General features: G+C 33.0%; 1 protein-coding gene across 1 annotated transcript in view; it reads left to right on the forward strand.

Annotated features, from left to right (window-relative positions):
* Positions 1–3,278: 3,278 nt before the first annotated feature.
* PTCHD4 (patched domain containing 4) overlaps positions 3,279–18,910 on the forward strand; it is a 40,543-nt gene continuing 24,911 nt past the window's right edge. The window contains exon 1 of the mRNA XM_031968617.1: positions 3,279–3,318. Coding sequence (XP_031824477.1) covers positions 3,279–3,318 — 40 coding nt within the window. The remainder of the gene's footprint in view (positions 3,319–18,910) is intronic.

Here is an 18,910-nt window from a genome sequence, read left to right on the forward strand (position 1 = left end):
AGAGTTTAAAAGACAAATAAGAGAAGTAGAAGAAAAAAAATGGAAAGGAAATGAAAGATATACATGTGAGTCAACAGCTTGGAAAAGGAAAGAAAAAATTTGTTTGAAGAAAACGACTTCTTAAACAGTAGAATTAACTAAATGGAAAAAGAAATAAAAAGAAACTAACTGAAGAAAATCACACTTTAAAAACTAGAATAGAAAAAATGGAAGATAATGATTTTGTGAGACAGCAAGAATCAGTCAAACAAAGTAAAAAGAATGAAAAAAATGGAAGAAAATTTGAAATACCTCATCGGAAAAACAGCTGATCTAGAAAATAGATCCAGAAGAAGATATTTAAAAATTATTGGCCTACCTGAAGATCATAATCAAAAAACGAGATAGCATTCTACAAGAGATCATTAAGGAAAATTGCCCCAGTATTCTTAAAACAGAGGGAGAAATACTCATTGAAAGAATCCATCAGTCATCTTCCCAAAGAAATTCCACAAGGAAAACACCAAGGAACATTGTGGTGAAACTCTAGAACAACAATGTCAAGGAAAAAAATTAATTCAAGATGTCAGCCAAAACAATTCAAATATCAAGGAGCAATACTCAAGATTAGTCAGGATATGGTAGCTTGTACAATAAAGTATGGGAGGACCAGGGATACCTTATCCTGAAAGTCAAAGGACTTAGGGTTCCAACCAAGAATTAATTACAGAGAGATGTTCAGCATCATCTTTCAGGGGAGGTGATGTATCTTCAATGAAGTAAGAGATTTTTAATCAATTCTACTGAAAAAAGAAGAATTAAACAGAAAATTTATTCTACAAACACTACTGTGTTCAAGAGAAGCATAAAAACCTCACAATCTAATACAGAAAGGCAGAAATAGTAAATGCTTTTTTTTCAGACTATAAAAATTATGTTCAATAATAGATCAGGGAAAGATAGGCTAAAAACCAATTGGAAATTAAATAAACTAATTCTAAAGAATGAGTGTGTCAATCAACAAATCACTGAAACAATGCAAAATTTCATTCAAAAGAATGACGATAATGAGACAATATACACAAACCTATGGAATGCAGCCCAAAGCAGTTTTTAGGGGAAATTTTATATCTCTAAATAGCTACATGAATAAAACAGAGAAAGAGGCCATCAATGAATCAGGCATGCAACTAAAAAAACTAGAAAAAGAACAAATTAAAAACTTCCAATTAAATACCAAATTTGGAAATTATGAAACTCAAAGGAGAGATTATTTTATTAATATTCAGATGAGGAAACTGAGGCAAACAATGTGATACAACTTGCCTAGAATTACATAGCTAGTGTCTGAGGCCAGATTTGAAATCAAGAAACCCCATCTTCCTAATTTCAAGCTCAGCTCTCTTTCTGCTGCACCATCCATTTGTCCCCATCCTGATTGTATAATCCCATTCTCTATGAAAGTTGGGTAGAGGTATTCCACCACAGCTGACCAGAATTATCCTTGCCCTTGCCCTTTAACAAGAAATGGGTTAAACAAAATAAGATATATTGAGGACAGTATCTTGTTATTTTTGGACAGCATATCATATAAAAAGTAACTTCTAGAGTATGTCTTGAGCTAAATACTCATTCTTACTTCTCACATATTCTGCATGAATATATAGTTTTGAAGAATGGCCACTAATGTATGGAATGATGATCCCAAAGCATCTCATTTATTAGAGATTTCATTTTATTTGGCAAAAGCAATTCCCAATCAATTATGCCTTCTATATGCTACATTATAGAATTAATTCATTTGTAAGTCACTTGTTAGGAACTAAAAGACATTTTTTTTTGGAGAAATGTGTAATAATAATAACTGGTAGCTCTATAGTACTTTGGGGTTTGTAAATCATTTTATGTACACTATTACATTTGATACTTACCACAGTCTTGAAAGGTATTTATTCTGATGATTCCCATTTGATAGATAAAAACTGAGGCCAAAAACCTTGACCACAGTTATAAAACTTGTGTCTGCTACAGGATTCAGATCCATCCTTCTTCTGAGTAGTAGTCTACCAGTAGTCTGGTATTCCAATTCTTGTGGTGTGTTATCCTACCAATATTATAAAAGAAGTAAATGAGAGAACAATTGCAAAAAAATAAATTATTATTCAAATGTAGCAGTCTAAAATTATTTCATGAAATCTTTTGCAATAGTAATCACCAGTTCTTAATATATCTGTTTTAAAAATCAAAATATGGACAGGAGGACCTGAGTTCAAATGTGGCCTCAGACACTTAACACTTCCTGGCTGTGATTCTGGGCAAGTTACTTAACCCCAATTGTCTCAGAAAAAAAAAAGAAAAGAAAAGAAAAAAAAAAAGTATGGAAATCTTTCTAGAGAAATTTCACTCTAATATATAAATTCCACAAATCTGTGGGGCTTTTATTCCTTACTAATATGATACAATAGAAAGTTTGGACAACTCTAATTTGAATTATCCTCTGTTTTCCATCTTTTGTCACATTTAGGAAAGAAATGTCCTTCGTGTTTATATTCTGTTATCTATTCATCACTAAACATTGCAACTTACATCTCTCCTCTCAACTCAGATAATATCATTTGTGAAAACAAAAGATATATGGTCCATTTGCACAGCCTCCATTACCCTGTTCCATATGTACCCAGTTAAACTCATGAAGTCCAATTTGAAGGTAATTGAAACATGAATGATGACAATAGATTTTGTTTTTATATGTTCCCCTTCTTTGTCCCTCATAGAAACAAATGAGGACAGAGACCTAACTTTCCTATTTTTGAGATCTCTTAAATCTAGCAATCAAATGAAACATAAAATTATATTACTTATTAATGGCTACTTTTTGCAATAGTAAAAATGATTCATTTAAATTATTAAACAAGTTTTCTTTTATTCACTTTGTATAGAAATCAAATCAAGCTGGGAGTAATTTTTATATAAGGAAATGTGCTTTTATAGTTGATAATTGCCAAATTAGTGAAAATAAAATGAATCCTTCCCCCCAAAAAATAAGTAGAAACCTATCACACAAGATAGCTTCTCTGAGCATCAGAATGTATACAAAGAAGCTCCAACTTCAAAATTTCAGCAAAGGCCAATATATCTAATCCAAAAAATATACTTTTAAGTACTAGTATTTATTATTCTGACATAAAATAATACAAAGTCATAATCACCGACAATGATGTCTCCAAATATTCTTATGAAAGCAGCAAAATGGATCAATTTAGTAAATCTTCCAATCACCTTAATAAGGTTTATAAGACATGGACATTATCAAAGTGGACATTTCTCAAGTTTTGGCAGGTTTGTACCTTACTGAGATGTACGTACCCTATCTTATTTCTGGAGACATAGAAGATCCATCTGATTGTCTTAATGATTGAGACTCTGAAGGACAAATTCTTTTCAGAGAAATGCATCATCAATATGATTTGTGAAGTTGGTCAACTCTGGACCTGCCCTCTAGGTTAGTCCCTTTTCATGTACTTTCCTTCCCGTGAACATTAGCTCAGAATATAGCAAGAGGTAAGGTAGAAATTCCCCTCTAATTTCCAAAGAAACAATGGTGATTTTCAGCAGAGGAGAAAGTGGCAAACATGACTGCACTCATTTTAAGAGGGGAGTTCAACAGCACCATTCTTGCACCCCAGCCTTCTGTATGCTAAAATAGGATATTTATTTTCTTAGAAAGTTTGATTTCACAATCTAGTTTTCTAATGAAAAGGGATTTTTAAAATAGTACCAAATTCTTGAGCTCTTGAATTCCAGAGTTGGGCTCAGGTCATCCAAATGGGAAAGATTTCTTTAGCTTCATGGAGAATAAAAGTAAGGAAGATCTTCTTTCTGAAGCACCAAAGACATGTAGAGATTCAGGACAAGATCCCTAACTTTTGTCTATCCTCCATGATGTTGATGTAAGTTGCTTGTATAGTACAGGATCAAAGTTATTAAGAATTAACTGTTCATTGTGAAATCCCTTTATCTTCCAAGTGAGTTTGGTGAATTGTCTAGGCTTTCTGGATGTTTTCTGCTTCCTATATTTGTTCATATGTTCCTGTTAGCCTTTTGTTTCTTATGCAATTTCTTTCTATTTTTTAAGCCAAATAATTAATTAATTTATTTATTTTTGATATACATCTCTTTATGACTCATGTTGGGAGGGAAAAATCGGAGCAAAGGGTAAAAACTATGAGAGAGAGAAAAAAAGAAAAAAAATTAACATAGCATGTGTTGATTTACATTCAGTCTCCATAGTTCTTTTTCAGGATGCAGATGGCATTTTCAGTCCAAGGTCTACTGGGATTATTTTGGATCACTGAACCACTGAGAAGAACCAAGCCTTTCATAGTTAATGATCGCATATTCTTGCTGTTATTATGTACAATGTATTCCTGCTTCTAGTTTCACTCATCATCAGTTCATGTAAATTTTTCCTAACCTTTCTAACGTCAACTTGTTCATCATTATTTTATAGAACAATAATATTCCAATACCTTTATATGCCACAATTTATTCAGCCTTTCATCAATTGGCGGGCATCTACTTATTTTCCAATTCTTTGCTATCACAAAAAGAGCTGCTACAAACATTTTTGCACATGTGAGTTCTTTTCCCTCCTTTATGATTTCCTTGGCTTACAGACCTAGTAATGGCATTGTTTGGTCAAAAGGTTGCACAGTTGATAGCCCTTTGGGCATAGTTCCAAGTTGCTTTCCAAAATGGTTGAATCATTTCACAACTCCACCAACAATGCATTAGTGTCCCAGTATTCCTACATCCTCTCCAACATTTAGCATTATCTTTTCCTGTCATGTTAGTCAATATGAAATGTCTGAGGTGATAGCTCAGAGTTGTTTTAATTTGCATTTCTCTAATCAATAGTGATTTAGAGCATTTTTTCATATGACTACAGATAGCTTTAATTTTGTCATCTGAAAATTGTCTGTTCATATGCTTTATTAGCTGGGGAATGACTTGTATTCTTATAAATGTGATACAATTCTTTATATATTTGAGAAATGAGACCTTTATCTGAAATACTGGCTGTAAAGATTTTGTAGTTCCCTTTTAATCTTGTTTTTGTCAGTTTTGTTTATGCAAAAACATTTTAATTTAATGTAATCAAAATTGTCCATTTTGTCTTTCATTATGTTCTCTAGTTAGTCTTGGGTCATAAATTCCTCTCTTCCCCAGAGATTTAATAGGTAAATTATTCCTTATTCTCCTAATTCATTTATGGTATCATCTTTTATGCCCAAATGTTGTACCCATTTTGACCTTATTTTTGTATGGGTTGTGAGATGTAGGTCTATGTTGAATTTCTGACATTATTTTCCAGTTTTTGTCAAATATTAAGTTCTTATTCCAGAAATTAGAGTTTGGGGGCTTATCAAAAACTAGATTACTATAGACCTTGATTATTGTGTCATGAGTATGTAATTTATTCCACTAATCCACTACTCTGTTTCTGTGCCAGTACTGTATGGATTTGATGAGTGCTTGCTTTATAATATAATTTTAGGTTTAGTATTGTTAAGCTACCATCCTTTGTATTTTTTTTTCATTAATTCCTTTCATATTCTTGACCTTTGCATCTTCTAGATAACTTTTGTTATAATTTTTTAATTCTGTAAAATAATTTTTTGGCACTTTGACTTGTATGACACTGAAAAAGTAGACCAATTTAGGCAGAATTGTCATTTTTATTATATTAGCTCGGCATGTCCATGAGCAATTGGTATTTTTTCAGTTGTTTAGATGTGACTTTATTTGTGTTAGAAGTGTTTTGTAATTGTGTTCATAAAGTTCTTGAATTTGTCTTGACAGCTAGATCCCCAAATATTTTATTTTGTCTACAGTAATTTTAAATGGAATTTCTCTTTCTATCTCTTGCTGATAGGCTTTGTCATTAATATACAGAAATGTTGATGATTTGTGTGGGTTTTGTATCCTGCCCCTTTGCTAAAACTATGAATTGTTTCCAGTAGGTTTTTGGATCATTTTTCTAAGATTCTCTTAAGTATATCATCAAATCATTTGCAAAGAGTGATAGTTTTATTTCCTCATTGCCTATTTGAATTCCTTTGATTTCTTTTTCTTTTCCTATTGCTAAAGCCAACATTTCTAGTATAATGTTGAATAATAGTAGTAATAATGGACATCCTTGTTTCAATCCTGATCTTATTGGGAATATGTTTAGCTTCTCTCCATTACAAATAATGCTTGTTGTTGGTTTTAGACAGATACTGCTCATTAATTTAAAGAAAGCTCCCCTTATGCCTTTACTCTCTAGTGTTTTTTTTTTTTTTTACAAGAATGGGTGCTATGTTTTGTCAAAAGCTTTTTCTGCATCTATTAAGATTCTCATATGATTTCTGTTGGTTTTGTTATTGATATGGTTAATTATGGTAACTGTTTTCCTGATATCGAACCAACCCTGAATTCCTGGCATAAATCCTATTTGGTTATAGTATATTATCCTGCTGATATGTGGCTGTAATCTCTTTGCTAATATTTTATTTAAAATTTCTGCTAAAATTTCTTCTAAAAATTCTAAAATTTAAAAAAAATTAATATTCATTAGGGAAGTAGAGCTATAATTTTCTTTCTCCGTTTTGCCTCTTCCTGGTTTAGATATCAGTTCCATATTTGTACCATAGAAGGAATTTGGCAGGATTCCTTCTTCACCTATTTTTCCAAATAGTTTACATAGTATTGGAATTAAGTATTCTTTAAATGTTTGGTAAAATTCACTTGTGAATCCATCTGGCCTAGGATATTTTTTTTCTCAGGGAGTTCATTAATGGCTTCTTCAATTTCTTTTTTTTAAATGAAACTATTTAAGTAATTTATTTCCTCTTCTGTTAACCTGGGCAATTTATATTTTTTGGTAAATATTTATCCATTTCAGTTAGATTGTCAGACTTGCTGCCATACAGTTGGGCAAAATAATTCCTAATTATTGCTTTAATTTTTTTTGTCATTGGTGGTAAATTCATCCTTTTCATTGTTAATGCTAGTGATTTGTTTTTTATTTCTTTCTTTTTTCTAATCAAATTAGCCAAAATCTATGTATTTTGTTGATTTTTTCATAAAACCAACTCTTAGTTTTATTTATTAGTTCAATAGTTTTCTTAATTTCTATTTTATTAATCTCTCTTTTGAGTTCCAGAATTTCTAGTTTGATATTTAATTGGGAGTTTTTAATTTGTTCTTTTTTTTTAGTTTTTTTAATTTTATGCCCAATTCATTTATGTTCTCTTTATCTATTTTATTCATATAGCTATTTAGAGACATGTTGTCATTATTGTCATTCTCTTAAATAAAATTATGTATTGTTTCTATGACTTCACCCACTCATTTTTTAGAATTAGTTTATTTAATTTCGCATTTGTTTTTAGTCTTTCTTTCCCTGGCCCTTTATTGACAATTATTTTTATTTCACTGAGGTCTGAAAAAGAAGCATTTACTATTTCTGCCATTCTACATTTGATTGTGAAGTTTATATATCCAAATACATAATCAATTTTTGTGTAGGTGCCATGTACTGCCAAAGGTATATTCCTTTCTGTCCCTATTCAGTTTTCTCCAGAGGTCTATTATGTCTAGGTTTTCCAGGATTCTATTAAGCTCTCTACTTTCTTTCTTGTTTATTTTGTGGTTTGTCTGATTCTGAAAGAGGAAGGTAGAAGTTCCCTACTACTACAGTTTTGCGGTTTATTTAAAATTGCCGTTTATTTTGCTGTTTATTTAAAATCTTATCTAGGAATTTGGCTGCTCTGACATTTGATGCTTATACATTTAGTATCCTTACCTGCTTCATTGTTTACAGTACGATTTGTCAAGATGTACTTTCCTTCCTTATCTCTTTTAATAAGATCTATTTTTACTTTTCCTTTATCTGAATAGAATTGCTACCCTTGCTTTTTGTACTTCAGCTGAAGCAAAATAAATTCTGTTCCAGCCTTTTATCTTTACTCTGTCTGTGTCTCTCTATGTCAAATGTGTTTTTTTTGTGTGTGTGAACAATTGATAGGATTCTGTTTTTTAATGTATTCTGCTATTCACTTCCATTTTATGGGAAAGTTCATATCATTCACATTTACAGTTTTGATTACTACTCTGTATTTACCTCCAGCTGATTTTCTCCTCTTTATATACTTTTGTTCTCTCTTTCCACTCAGTCCCTAGTAGTGTTTTTAAGCCATTCTACCCACTACCTTGTCTTCTGTCAACCCTTCCCCCCTTTTCTTACCTTTTCCCTAGTTTTTCTGCCCTCCCTTCTATCCTGCCTCTCGCTTTTCTTTCCTCTTTCTCCTCTTACTTCTTTATACAGCTAGATAAATTTCTATACCTAACTGAATGATTAAGTTATTCCCTCTTAGCCAAAACTGATAAGATCAAGCTTCAGGCAGTGCTCATCCCCTTCCCTTCTTTCCCTTATTTGTAATAGGTCTTTTGTGACTCTTCTTGTAATCTAACTGTCCCATTAAACTCCCATTTCCTCCTCTTTTTAAAGTACAGACACTTTCCACATGCCTTAATGTCTTTTTCTTTGATAGCATCACATCAGAGACTATTCAGAACCACACCCTCCATTCATAGGATACTCACTTCTTTCTTTCCCAGTAACACAGTTTTCAAGAGTTACAGATACTGTTTCCCCATCTAGGGATATAAAGAGTTTAATCTTTTAATAATAAATGTTTTCCCATTTCCCTTTCTATACTTCTCTTGAGTCCTGTGTTTGTAGATTAAATTTTCTACTTAGTTCTGCTTTGTTCAATAGAATTGATTGAAAGTCTCTTCATTAAAGATCCATCACCTCCCCTGAAAGATAATGTTGAGTTTCACTGGGTAGTTAATTCTTGCTTGTAACCCTAGGTCCTTTGCCTTCCAAAATATGATATTCCAGGCCCTCTGATCCTTTATTATAGAAGCTGCCATATCCTGAGTAATCCTGAGTATTTTCCCTTGATATTTGAATTGTTTTTGTCTGGCAACTTCCAGAATTTTTTCCTTGAGATTATAGTTCTGAAGTTTTGCAACAATGTTCTTTGGTGTTTTTCTTGGGGGATCTCTTTCTGAAGGTGATAGATAGAATCTTTGAATGAGTATTTCCCCCTCTTTCTAGAACACTGGGGTAGTTTTCCTTAATAATCTCTTGTAGAATGATATCTAGGCTCTTTATTTTTGGTCATGGCCTTCAAATATGTCAATAATTTTTAAATTTTCTCTTCTGGATCTATTTTTCAAATGAGTTGTTTTTCCAATTAGGTATTTCAAATTTTCTTCCATTTTTTTTCATTCTTTTTAATTTGTCTGATTTTTACTCTCTCATAGAATCATTAGCTTCCATTTGCCCCATTCTAGTTTTTAATGAATGCTTTTCTTCAGTTAACTTTTGTATCTCTTTTTTCCATTTGTTTGATTCTACTTTTGAAGATTTTGTTTTCTTCAGTGGATTTTTTTTGCATTTGCCAAATTGTATTTTTTAAGGTGTTTCCTTCAATCATTTTTTTCCTTTCTTTTCCAAGCTGTTAACTCTCTCATACATACCTCTCATTTCTTTTCTCATTTTTCTTCTATCTCTCTTATTTGCTCTGGGCTTGAGACCAATTCATATCAGTCTTTGAGTTTTCCTCTGTGGACATTTTGTCCCTGTCTGAGTTGGTGTTTGGTCTTCCCTATCACCAAAATAGCTTTTTATGGTTAAGGTTCTTTTCTGTTTCTTGCTCATTTTATTTCCTTTTCTTTTCGTATTTCCTCCTTTTTTACTTTTATGGTTGAGCTCTGCTCTTAGGGTAAATGGGGAGCTGTGCTAACCTTCCATTGGAGGTCTGAGCCTTGACTTTGAGCACAGGGACCCCTTATGTTTTCAGGGGGTAGCTTTGCTTGCTCTTTCTAGGAAACACCTGGTTTCCCAGAGTTTGTTTTCTGAGCTTGGACTCTGGAAGCTGCCCCACTGATTTGGTCTTTTACTGAGTCAAAATCAAGGGTCTCAGTAGCTGCTTTGTTGTGATGAAATACCTTCTCACTGGCTTTCCCAGAGGCTGTCTAAGCTGGACTGAATACCCTTTTCATTCCAGTGAGACTCACCTTTCCTAAAGTTTTTCCAGTCTACCTTGAGCTGGGGATTGGTTTCATTCCATTAAATTCTGTTCAGAGGCTTGGTTTCATATGGTTTTTGAGAGAAAGTGGGAGAGCTAGACCAGCTTCCTAACTTTACTCTGCCTTCTTGTCTCCACTCCCAGAATTCTTCTTGTAAATTTTCTATGGTGACAGAAATAAAAGTTATGCTATAACCATTACCAATATTATTTAGTTGCTTGCTGGAAAGTAGAGGGGCTCTTATTTACATTTGGGAAAATCTAGATATAAAATTTTATTTTTAAATTTCTGTGATTTTTCTACATTTGGAAGCAGAACTCTGATAGGGTTACAGAGCTGATACTAAACAGGTTTCAAATGAACCCAGAATCATCTTGGAAAAACTCTGGACTTTGAGTGACATACGGATGACTTCATGATTAGATTCTCAGGTATATTTCATTTCATAAACATTTATTAAGTGCCTCCCATGAGCCTTATGTACTTGATTCTGATATATTTGAGTAATATAAGATTGGGCCTGATTGTATCTGGGAAATTATCCAAAGCTTTCAGTGACATCATATTCTTAACACCAATATTCCTCTGACAATACTTTATTCCTAAGAATTGGAACATCACTATCTCAGAAGAATGAAATTTACAAGTAGCCTAGTAGGCACTGAAAAGACAAATAATAGCTATGAACAGGCCAGAATGTATCTATCCATTTTTACATGGTAGTAGTATAAAAGACACCACTGCTAACATGTATGTCCAAAGAGGTATGATATTGAGAGAATAAGACAATAGTTGGACTATTAATGTGTCTGTTTTCTCCTTTTCCCTAACACAACTACTGACTTAGGTCAAGCCCTCCTGGCTTCTCATCTAGATCATTAGCCTACTAATTAATCCCCCTGACTCAAATCTCTGCCCATTCCAGTTTTTTCCTATACATTGCTGCTATTTTTCCATTCTTAAGCTCAAATCTAACTGTGTGGTTTCCCTATTCAACCAACTCCAATGGCTTTCTTTTGCCTTTAGGATAAAATATAATCTCCTTTGTTTAGGTGACCCCATACTATCTTTTGAACTCCATTGGATATTATCTTGTCTCACGCATTGTAATCCAGAAAAACTGACCTCTTCTCTGTTGTCTATTCATGGCACTCTATGGCTATCTCTGAACCTCCATACTAGTCATCCTCTGTGGCTAGAATAATGAGGATGATAAATATGATGATGATAAAAGCTAGCATATATATATATATATATAGCACTATAACATTTACAAAGTGCTTCATATAAGTTATCTCATTTGATCTTTACAAGTAACCCTATGGGTAGTTGCTATTATACCCATTTTATAGATGAGGAAACAGGTTGAAGGAAGTTGAGCCATTTGTCTGGAGTCATATAGTAAATGTTTAAAATAGGATTTGAATTCAAGTCTTCCTGACTCTAAATCCAATCGTCTATCCACTGTACTTTTTAGCACTCCTCCATCATTACCTCTCCTTCAAAATATTCTTTTCTTCATTTAAGATGTATCTCAGGCATCATCTTCTGCATTAAAATTTTCTTAATCCCCCCAAGCTGAATATTATCCAGTACAAATCACAGTATATAATTAAATATAAATATCAATATAAATTAAATATAAATATAAATCCAGTCCAAGCTCAGAAAGCAAACTCTGTTTATTAGCTTATATTTATTCTATATGTATTTATATAAGGATTCTATTTATCATGTTCTCCATGAAACTGAAGGCTCCTTATGAATAGGATAGTTTAAAATTCTCTATATTTACAACCTTGGCATTTACCATGGGTACTGGAAAATAGTAAGCATTTGAAAAATACTTGTTGAGCTATTGGTTGATACCCCCTTGATAGTAAGAGATCCAGAAAAAAGATTCCAGGGAATAGGATGCTTCCTATGTAGAAGATTTATAAAGCAGATATAAATAAAAATTGTACAGAATGAAATATTTGGGGCTTTGTGGCTTATACTGATAAAAGAAATGCACCTGCTCATAAGACATATTCAAATCATTCATCTAAGCAATCAAAAGACATTTATTAAGCACTTAGCATGTTTCAGGCACAGTGGGAATTTTGGAGATATGACCAAAAAAAAGTAAAATAATTTCTCTCCTCAAGGTCCTTACATTTTAACAAGAGAGAAAAACAATATAATAATAAATAAGTGTATACAAAATAAATTTGAGTTAGTTTTGGATGGGAGGACACCCTATTAGCTAAGAATTTTAGAAAATGCTTTATGGGGGCAGCTAGATGGAACAGTGAATAGAGTGCTGGCCCTAAAGTCAGGAGGACCTGAGTGCAAATCCATCATCAGACACTTAACACTTTCCATCTGTTTGACCCTTGGCAAGTCACTTAATCTCAGTTGCCTTAGTAAAAAAAAAAAAAAAAAAAAAAAAAAAAAAAAAAAAAAATAGCTTTATGGACATATCACTTGTATCACTTGAGCAATTTGGAAGGAAACAAAGGAATCTAGAAAGCATAGAGATGGGACAGCATGTATTTCAGGCATGGGGAATCAGCCCTAATATTTCGGAGTTAGCTATGTGTAGTCAGATAATTGGTTGATTCCCAAAAAGCTTAATATTATTAAGTATTTACTTTCTGCACCCTTTCATTCTCTCTCCCTTCAAAAAAGAAAAAAAAAAAAGCCTTTCTAACACATATGTAATCAAGTTAAACAAATTTCTATTGTAGCCTTGTCCAAAAATGTATATCTCCTCCTACATGACAGGAGGCGGGTAGCAAGCTGCATAATTAATATTACAGAAATATAGGTGATCATTACAGCAATGAGAGTTTTATCCCCTTCATCATTTCTTACAGAATAATAATTTTCCATTCAATTCATATACCAAAATTTGTTCAGCCATTACCAAATTGATGGTCATTGCCTTATTTTCTAGTTCTTAATTCACACACACACACACACACATTCCTTTCCTGTCTTCTTATCCACCTTCAGTATGAAAACCAGTAACAATGAATGGCCTTCCTTTCTCAAACAAGATACATTACCTCCTAACACCTGGCATCTTTACCAGCCATCCACCATATTGGGATGCTTTCCCATTCATCTCTACCTTTTAGCTTCACTGGCTTTCTTCAAGTTTCAGCTAAAATACTGCCTTCTACAGGAAACCTTTTGTGTACTTATGTAATTCTGGTGCCTTTTCTCTGTTGATAATTTCTAATTTAGCTAGTATGCAATTTGTTAATTCAATTATTTACATGTTTTCTCCAGATTGGATCAAAGAATCTTTGTTTCCTTTATACATCAGTGTGCTTGGAATATAGTAAATACTTAATAAATATCCAGATTCATTATCTCTGTAAGTTTAAAATCTTCTTAATGACCAAACACAGGTAATACTTTATTTAATATCAACGATATCATAATTGTTGGCCTTTTTATTATTGTTATTGTGACCTTACACAAAAACCTAACTGGGAAACATGCTTCATCATGGCAGGGTAGCATTATGAGATTCTCTTCTTAAAAAGCCAAATCCCTAGGTAGGGCCTATCAACTTGGAAAGACTTCAAAAAGGAGTCCAGCCTTTTTCTTACAAGTATCTGAAAGTCTTTCAGTTTACCAAATGACCATTCTTTTCCATTTTAAATTTTACTTGACTTTGCTTGATAAGTTATTCTTTTGTACAACTCCAATTCTTTCACTCTGTGAAATATAATGTTCCCAAACTAGGGTCTTCTAGAATAGAAGAAATCCTGACTATTGCTGCAATATTAATTTTTTTTGATTGCTTACAACAATTTCTCCTTAACCTGGAAATTTGAAAATTTGGTTATGACATTTTTATAAGTTTTCTTCCTAAGATCTCCTTCAGTCAGCGAAGAATAGATTTTTTTTCCCTATTTCTATTTTACCCTCTTGTTCTAGAACTTTCAGCAGTTTTCCTTAATAATTTCTTGCAAGATTGTATCCAGATTTTTTTTATCATGACTTTCAAGTAGTCAGACAATTCTTATACTGTCTCTCCTCAATCTGTTCTCCATATCAGTTTTTTTTTTCCTAATGAAATGTTTCAAATTCTCTTCTTTTTTATTCTAATTTTATTATTTTTTGGTATTTTAAAACATCATTTCATTCTTCTTGCCATATGTAAAATGAGAATGAAAATAAGATTCAACTCGCAACATTTTGATGATTACATGAGTCAATATTTGTTTAAAAGAATAACTTTGATAACTTTAAAGTGCTACATAAATTTTAACTTTAGCATGAGGTAGCAAGAAGTATCTTTAAGTTCAGAAGGGTTTATCACCAGATTCAATGCAAAAATGATTTCTTCTGGACACAAGCAGCTCTTAGAACTAAAAACTGTATACCATAATGAAAAAAGTATAAAATTAAATTTAGGACAACTTGAATTACTTAATCCTATGTGATTGCTTATCCTCTCTGTGTCTTAGATTCTTTTATCTGAACAGTGGGGACAATGACATTGCTGTGACCTAGCTCAAAATGTTGTTGTAAGGATCAAATGACATAATACATGTAAAGTACTTTGTAATCATCTTAAAGCATTATGTGTATCAGTTATTATTCTTGAAAAACCATCTACTGAGACATAGAGCAATTGGTATTTGCATTGATGAGTCCTATATCAAGAAAAGATGAAAGCTGAAATATTGATACATTATTATGATGAGTTTCACAATCCTTAATACTTGGAGAAAAAAAAGTCTTAATACTTGACTCCCACACTGCCAGTCTACTCACTGTTGCTTCCAATACATCCTTTGTCTCCATTTAATCTTCTCTCCATTGGTTGAGTCCCCTTAAATCAGTCTCCTCTCAGACCCATTAGGTTCTTTCCTCAGTCTCCCTAGACTTTCTCCTGTTTTTTCTTCTACTCCTCTCCTTCCTTTCTTCCCTCTTTCCCCTTCTTTTCCTACTTCTTCTCCCATTCTCTTCAACAAGAGCTTCAAACAAGATCCCACTTCCTATATGTCTGATTGGTATGGTCACTTTGTTGAGGACTCAGCTGGAAGTTATATTCCACAAAGGCATGAATTAGACATCTGCCTCTCCTACCAAAATAAATAAATAGATGATATCTTGGTATTCACATTACAATGCCCACTCTAGCTACCATTTAAAGAAAACTAATATAAAGTGAGTTAAAAGAGAAACAAACATATGTGGACTTCTCCAAGATCATAATTATAACTCTGTTTTGATGACTGGGAATATGGAGAAGAAGCAACTTGAAAGACATTATCTTCTCCTTCCACCCATTACCAGAATGGAGAAAGATGAGCAAGGAAAACAAAGTGGAGGGGCAAGGCTGCCACTGTGGTTGCACAGATGGTAGTATTCACGATGCATGTTAGACTGAAAGGTCTGATATTCTACCTGCTAAAATATATATGTGGGATTGCCAATTTCCCCCAGTCTCCCTTCATTAAAGTGAAGGAATTAGAAGGGCAAAGACTGAACTTCTGCATATCCCAGGTTAAGACTGCAAAGATCTAATAAGTATCCAATTATTTGATATAGAAAAAAGCTTCAAGATTTTTTAAGGCAGGAAGTATTTCATTCTCTCTTTTTTAAAGTATTTCCAGCACCTAAATCTAGTTTAAATCTTGTTTATTCCACTTGCTAGCTGTGTGATTTTGGAGAATTCACTTAACTTCACTACAGTTTCTTCATCTGTGAAAAGAGAATATTGAAATAAATTATCTCTAAATCCTTTCTGGCTCTGAATCAATGATCCTATGCTATGCTCAGGTTTATGCTTAACAATTTAGGAAAGAGAAAAACATTAAATGCTGCCTTTCCCATTCTTGAGAAATTTAAATTTTCCTCTAAAATCTGTGACTTAAATATTCCTGCATCCTTTCTTTCACTGTTCTAATCAGAAACTAAGAAAACCTTTGTTGAAGGTGGAACATTTAACATTTGATTTTGGAATTAAATAGAATTAAAACAAGTTGAGTGAGGAGCATTCAAATATGGCATGGGAAAACCTAACTTCTTTTCCTGGAATGCTGTGCCACCAAGTCTAAGTGATAACCAATAGGTTACTTACCTTATTTTTGTAGTCTCTTTCTCCCTCTCCCCCTCTTTACTTTCCCCCTCCCTTTTCCTCCCTCCATTCCTCTCCCTCACTCTTTCTCCTCTGTCTCTCTCCCTCTCCCTCTCCCTCTTCCTTTCCCTCTCTCTCTGTTCCCCCCTCTCTCTTGCTGTCTCTGTGTGTGTGTCTCTCTCTCTCTCATTTTCTCTCTATTTATCTCTGTGTATGTGTCTTCGTCTCCCTCTTCCTTTCTCTCTCTCTCTTTCTGTCTCTCCCTCTCCACCCCCATTCTTTCTCTGTCTCTCACAAAAGGATTCACATAATTTTGAGACACTTGGATGGATGTTATGTGAATGCAAATTTCAAAATTAGCATTGTAATAATATAAACAGATATCACAATCTTAAATGGATTGACATCTAGAAAGTTCTTTGGATCTTAGACATTGGTGACACAAGCTTTGACTCTGTAGATACTAGCTGTGTCTGTGTGGGGCCAAATATCTAGAGAGAGTCTTTGAAATTCAGCTGAGCACCCATTTTTTTTCCTGTACATGGTACTAAACATCTGGATAGTTGGGATCATTTGCTGAAGATTTCAGTTTTCATACAGGTGTTTGGCATCAGGAAGAAAGAACCTAAATGTCTGATAGCAATCAATTAAAATATTTTGTGCTACTTATGGGCTAAGTGATTTCCATGTTCAATGATTTTAGTATTATTAATGAAACATTCATCATACCATCATAAATATTTTTACTGATTTAAATGATAAAATGAGGACATAATCAAAATTGATAGAGCAGCCCAGATGTAAGCAGTCTTTGTAATGCCAAAAAACTAGGATGGACTCTTAAAAATTCAATCTAATATTCAGTTGCTTTCTCTGGGAAAAGATAAGAAGGTAATAGACTACTTCTATAGAAGATACTTTAAAATAACTTTTTAAAATAGGTTTTTTAAATCTGTATTTCCTGTTGGGTTACAAAATAGTTATGTCCTTCTGAGAATATAAAATGTTCTAAAATTCAAAAGTTAGAACTAATGTGTCATCTTTTCAAAGGCAAATGTAGAAACTACTAACTTTATTTATTAGAAAACTTTATATTACTTACTTCATCATAGACTGACCTATGGAGAGGCAAAGTGGCCTAGATTAGAAATATGGAAGATCAAATCTACCCAGCCAGTTAAAGTAGAACTGAGCCTAGAAAGAGCCTTTGGCCTTTTCTTTTCTTTTCCTTTCTTTTCTTCTTTTTTTTTTCCTTTCTTTTCTTTTCTGTTCTGTTCTCTTTTCTTTTCTATTATGTTCTGTTCTGCTCTGTTCTCTTTTCTATTCTGTTCTTTTTTTTCTTTCTTTTCTTCTCTCTCTCTCTCTCTCTCTCTCTCTTTCTCTCTCTCTCTCTCTCTCTCTCTCTCTCTCTCTCTCTCTCTCTCTCTCTCTCTCTCACACACACACACACACACACATATATCAGGGTTAAGTGACTTGCCAGAGGCACACAGCTAGTGTCTGAGGTCAGAGTTAAATTCAAACCCTCAGTATTCTAAGGTTGGTGCTCTATCCACTGTCACTGCCCTTCTTTGCATTTTTAAAGGGTTTTAACAATATGCAGAGTTTTGTGCAAGGTAATGGGAGAGATGGCATGCTTAGATAGGAAACAGCTTCTGATTTCATGAAGACTTATAACATTAAATTTTAAAAGTCAAAGAATTTTTGGTAGTTATTTAGTCCAATCCAAACCTGAAGAGAACCCCTACTACAAAATACCTAACAGGGAGTCATCCACCTTCTGCTCAAAGACTTCCAATGAAGATAACCCTGTATCTTCTGAAATAGCTCATTATACTTTTTAACTCATCAACTTTTCAACTACACCTAATTGTTAAAAAGTGTTTTTTTTTTTTACCCTGATAGCAAGCCTAAATTTAATTCTTTTCAGTTAGAGATTCTAACTGCCTCCAGAGACAAAGAGAAAAACTCTAATGTCTCTTCCACACAGCAATCCTCCAAATACTTAAGCACAGATATCACGTGCTCTCTTAATTTCTCTCTTTTCCAAACTAAAATTCCTAGTTCCTTCAAATACTCATCATATATCATACAGCCAAAGCCTTTACAAGACTGGTGGTCCACTTTATGATTTTGATTTTATCAGTATCTTTCCCTACAACTAAACACAATATTCCAATTGTTTTCTAGCCAGGTTAAAATATAGGGAATTATAACCTCCTTTTTCCTGGAATCTATCTTTTCTTTAGTGCATTCCAATAATCTTACTTTTGCTACCTTGTCAACTTGTTGATTCATCCTGAGCTTGTAGTACTCAATCCCTGATTTTTTAAAATACAAATCTATTAATCTATAAACTTTTATTAAGCACATACCCCATACTAGGCCCTGTGTCAAGTGCTAGGGATATATATAAAAAAGCAAAAGACAGTTTTTTACAATATAATGGGGAAGAGAATAAACAAATGTATATATACAAACTAAATGCAGAACAAGTAATATATAATCAACAGAGAGAAGACACTAGAATTAAAAGAGGTTAGGAAAGACTTTTTTATAAAATATAGGATTTTGGTTGCAATTTTAAGAAAATCAGGGAAAACAGTAGGCAGAAATGAAAAGGATGAGATAGTATTGAAGATTTTAAATCATCTCCTGACTCTAATACTCTTTTCTATACAATGTTGCTTCTGTATAAAT

Source organism: Sarcophilus harrisii, chromosome 4 (assembly GCF_902635505.1).
Source record: "Sarcophilus harrisii chromosome 4, mSarHar1.11, whole genome shotgun sequence".
NCBI classification, from domain to species: Eukaryota; Metazoa; Chordata; class Mammalia; order Dasyuromorphia; family Dasyuridae; genus Sarcophilus; species Sarcophilus harrisii.